General features: G+C 35.1%; 1 protein-coding gene across 1 annotated transcript; it reads right to left on the bottom strand.

The window, feature by feature from the left end:
• Positions 1-3,156: 3,156 nt before the first annotated feature.
• Positions 3,157-4,899, bottom strand: LOC133712474 (glutathione transferase GST 23-like). Its single transcript, XM_062138579.1, has 2 exons — positions 4,474-4,899; positions 3,157-3,778 (listed from the first exon to the last, which is right to left on the bottom strand). Exons 1-2 carry the CDS (start codon positions 4,786-4,788, stop codon positions 3,410-3,412), a joined length of 684 nt encoding a protein of 227 aa, XP_061994563.1. The 5' UTR covers positions 4,789-4,899; the 3' UTR covers positions 3,157-3,409.
• Between the last annotated feature and the right edge of the window lie 330 nt (positions 4,900-5,229).

Raw genomic sequence — 5,229 nt, 5'->3', positions numbered from 1 at the left:
GTAGCCTACAAGATTGAATTTTAACTATCTAGTCTTTAGATTGTTTTTCTTATTTATATGCTCGTTTTAATAAATGAACTTAGTAGACTTAATGAGGGGTGTTGATCAGGTCTTTGTTTGCTTAGTCTAGAGACATGTTTCAAGTTGAGGAGTTGATGTAATACGTTGTTTTCTGGCCTCTATCGATGATATTATTCTATTTATCTCAAAAAAAAAAAATAACAAGTAAGGCTCAACAGCTTTGAAAAACAGTTAATAATATTTGAAGCTTTTTCATTTACATGTAGTTATATTTTTACCTTTGTTACCAGTGATTTATCATTGAATTTAAATTCAAAAATAATACTTAATAAAAGTATTTTAATTGTACAAAACGTGCACCCTTCTTCTAAGCTAAAATGTATCTCACAAGGGCGAAAGAAAGAGATGAACATCTATCCTACTCTGGAGCTGAAGGAAGGGATGAACAAATGCAACTCAAAGGTGAAAATATTTAATTGACAACTGTGTAAACGAACAAATTCAACTAAGAACAAACATAATATTATTCTATCGGTGAGCTGTGACATGGTGGTAAGTTATAACATTGTAAAAGTCATGGGTTCCGTTCTCACTGACATAATAGTAGGGTTCGGTACGGGCCGGACCGAGATTTTGATTTTTCAAAGTTGGTATTGATGGTACCAAAACCGAACGGGTTCGGGTCCGAGCCCATTTCTAGATTTAAGTTTTTTTTTTTAATTGAAAAAAATTGATCGTGCTCTCAAGCATCTACCTAGACCACCTTCTTGGCTCTAGCCATGACTTACAGCCAACTGAACAAAAATAAAGCAAGCAAAATCAGCATCACCAATATAGAAATGCATAGACTATGGAAATCCAATTACATCTCAAATATCAATTTTTACGAACCAAGATCTCAACTTTTACAAACCTAGATCTCAAGAAAAGAAATAAAATGAAAAAAATAATAAAATTACCCTGCAGATACTATTTCTTTCATTGAACATAATACACAAACTGACAAAACCCAGATCTTAACAAAGATAATCAAAATTGATGGGGACAAATCTGGGAGGCATTCCTTGTGGGTGGTGCGACCAGGTGGTGCCACCGAGGTCGACTGAAGATGGTGGTGGGCTGAGGATGCTGGAGGTGCAGTGATGCGGTGGTGATGTCTAGAGTACTGGACTTTTTGAAAGAGAGAGGTTGAATAAAGGGTGAGGGAGGGAGGGAGAGAAGTGCATAGATAAGAAAGATAATATATATATTTATATATTTATATCAGTACGGGCTAGACCCAAACGGTACTTAAAATATAAAAACTGAGGCCGTCTCGTTTGTTCGGTTCGATACGGGCCGGGGTGAACAGTAATTTTCATATTTTTAATAGCGGCCCGTTTTAGTTATTTTTGGTATGGGCGCAAGCTCGGGTGTGATTTGGTAGTACTTCGGTTTGATATGCCCAACCATCGTATATTGATTATTTGGTTGAAAGTCTACTGACCAGTTATGATTTAGTCTACTCTTTTATTTTATAATATTTAAAAGTTGATCACGGAAGAGGAAAATATTCGGATTAATAATTCTACAGATGATTAAGGAGCACATAGGTATAACTAGGACAGTGGATAGATAAGAAGATCGAACATCCATGCATCAAATAATGTCTTGCGAAGACCATGAGCTAATTACTTATTCATTTATTAAAAGAAATACATGCATAACATATATGTTTCATTCTAGATCACGAGAAAGACAGCACACGGTCATCCCCCTCGCCACCAAGTATAACAAGCGTACTTTCTTGACATCGAAATTGTACAAGCATGGTCCCGATGGTATTATACTCCACGTACAATTTTTACACTTATCCCTATTGTGGTTGTATATATCCAAAACGTGATATCCACCATTCCATTGAAAACTGCATGTAAAGATTGTAGTCCAAAAAACATTTGGTCGGAAACTGAACTCAAACGAGCCATGAAGGGGGAGGGCATGTGTTCCGAGATCATCGTCTCTTGATTTGCAATGAAGGGTCAGGACCAAACCTTCACCCAAGACTTCGATATCGTTAGTGATTTTAACATGTACTTTACTGAATATTATATATACTAGCTGAGCACGTGGTTAAGGAAAAGAAAAGCAGCACGCCAGCACCAGCAGGAATTCAATTCTAACGTTGGACAACGACATGGTTATTCGAATGAGGTTATTTTTTCCCAAACATCAAAGGATGAAGAAGCACATTCATATTCAAGCTTCATTATATATTCAACACCTCTCGTATTATTTTAATAGTAATGTCATATTTGCAATATCGGTTTCTTTGTTATATTATTGTGGTTAATTTGACCAAAATGCACGTGAACACACTTGGGAAATTTTGGTACGCTCTCATGCATGTTCTTTTTTCTTTTTCTTTTTTTACAAGAAATAGAAATTTCATAAATCTCAAAACCTCCTGTATTATATTAATGCAGTCCCGTTTCCCTGGTCAGCTGCTGACCAAGGATTGTGTGGTCACTCACCGTCCAATTTTAATCGGACGGTTGACAGCTCTCACCACAGATCTCATCACTTAGCTGTCAACTGTCCGATTTCAATCGGATGGTGAGTGACCACTCAATCCAGCTGACCAGAGGAACATTTTCGTATATTAATGATAATGTCATGTTTGCAATATTAGTTTCTTTAGTATATAAATGAGGTTCATTTGACCAAAATGCATGTGAACGTATTTTATTAGAAATTTGGTATTTTAGAAATTTTGGTATGTTCTCAATTTTTTTTTTTTTCACAAGAAATATAGGTTTCATTAAATCTCAAAGCCAAAACGACACATATAATAATAGATCTCTATGTACTTGTGCTCTAAATCAGTGGCCAAGTAAGTAAGAGAAAATTTGTTTCATCCACTAGTATAATGAAGCTCAATTATTTGAGCATACATGACTATGAAAAGTCATTTTATATAAAATAAAGTTTCTTGAATCTCTATTTGTCAATGCACTCAATTGTGGTACTCCAGGTTATTCTTCGACTTGGTCTAAACAACCACATAGAATGTAAGCTAAGCTAATTAAGCTAGCAATCTGATAACGTGTTATGAACTAGAGAATATATAATACAGAAATAATAGAGAGAGAATGGTTAAAAAGAAAATAGAAATGTATCATTCAGTCTTATTAGCCTTTTTTATATAGAGATAGACTTTATATCATAAGTATATAATTAATTAGTATTTATGTGAACAGTGATATAGATGATAATAATTACAACAAGAACATACTTAATTATCATACTCATGCTGAAAGGTGAAGGTCATTTAACATGTAAGAAAACAATCACACAAGTGAAAGACTTGTTCTCAGGTTCTCATTATTAACTTCTCCTTTGTACGTAGCTAGGTCACAGACTTCTTAGAGACAAACATTTCCCTTACCCGTGTCATATGAGCCAACAACTCGTTATAGTCAGGAAGGTTGTCTTTGATAACAGGAGCGTCCTTAAAGTTCTGAACCCATGCATGCAATCGAGGCAAAGTGTTTGGCTCGAGCAATTTCACCCCTACCATTTCTTGGATGATTTCAAACCAGGAAGCCAGCCATCCATGTACTATGTCTACCAATCCTATGCTGTCTCCCCCGAAAAACTTCTTGTCTCCAAGGCCTTGCTCTTCCAATGTCCTCAGCGTTTCCAGTACATCTTTTATGTTTTTTTCGCGCTCTTCCCCAGCAGTATGTAAGAGGAAAAATGCATAAAAAGTGGGACTCTGATAATCAAAAATACATATAAGCATTATATGTAACATGTTGTAAGGAAACTATTTGGTTAATTCTTAGTTTAAACAAGATTATTAAAGTGAAATGCAATATACACTTTATTATGTGGGAGCGTAGTAATTACTGAAATAATACGTATATAATCTTGTGACGTAAATAAAAAAGAATTAATTATGTGCAATGCCGTCCGTCGGCTCTTGATGCAGCTGTGAGGATGGATGTCCGCACTTTTTCTATTATATATATATATATACACACACACACACACATTAGCCTACACACAGAGTGTGTAGGAAGATTATTTGTTTGTTTGTTTTTTTATTTTTTATTTTTTTAAAGAGTGTGTGGGGAGGTAGTTAAAAATAGTGGGAGTTTCCACCCTCACGTTTACATTTTCTACTACATTTAATTATATTTATATTTATATTTTTTATTTCGTTAATTGACTTTATTATCCCTATTGATTATTTCTGATTTAAAGTATTTTAATATACAAAGGGTAAATTAGTAAAAAAAATCAGTTATAAAGAGCAAGATCTATTCTCTTAATAATAGTATAGATATATGACTACCAACAATCCATCAGTTCCAATTAACAATTAAGCCCTTAATTAGTCTCTCAAAAGTTAGAATAGCTGGAAAGAAAAGGAGATCAACACAATTGATTTAAAATTTAATATCATACCCGATCGGGAGACGCAAACTGCATCCAAAACCGAGCCACGGCTTTATCATGAGCATCTTCCGGGAGCAATGGATTCTCAGGCCAAGTTTCTTCAATGTATTCAAGGATAACACATGACTCAACAATCGGTTTGCCACGATGAACAAGCACCGGGACCTTCTTGTATACTGGGTTGTACTGCAACAGCAATTCACTCTTGTTGGAAAGGACGTCTTCTTCTATATAATCATACTCGACGCCTTTCAGTTTTAGAGCCCATATCACTCTGTAAACAAAATTGCTTGGCCAAAACCCCAGTAGTTTCACTTCTTCCATTGTAGCTAGCTAGTACTCGAGGCAAGCAGGAGAGGCAGAAATATATGGGTATTGGATTCTCACTTGAGCTCATTTCTCTCCCAACCTAGCTATGCTTGACTAAATAGCGACATGTGTCATGTGGCTATAGTCTAGCTTAATCAAGTGGCAAATTAATCATTCAATAATAGCACAATAACGTGCTTGACTGACTTACCAAAGTTTGTTCTAGATTTAGTGATGAAGACAAGTCGTGCTATTATTTAATTTATTTTCAACTTCTAGCTTATTTTCTTTTAGAAATATCTTATCTCTAAGCTTCCTTGGCATTAGCTTTTCGTTATCCAGACATTTGTTTTTGTTTTATTCATATGGTCAAGGAGCACATTGTAGACTATAGAGTAAAAGATATGGACGTGTGTGTCATTATTAATATTGGACTTTACACAAGGGTGCGTCTGG

Source organism: Rosa rugosa, chromosome 5, assembly GCF_958449725.1.
Source record: "Rosa rugosa chromosome 5, drRosRugo1.1, whole genome shotgun sequence".
Classification (NCBI taxonomy): domain Eukaryota; kingdom Viridiplantae; phylum Streptophyta; class Magnoliopsida; order Rosales; family Rosaceae; genus Rosa; species Rosa rugosa.
Note: the sequence above shows the minus strand (reverse complement) of the source record. Positions and strands in the feature narration are given on the sequence as shown.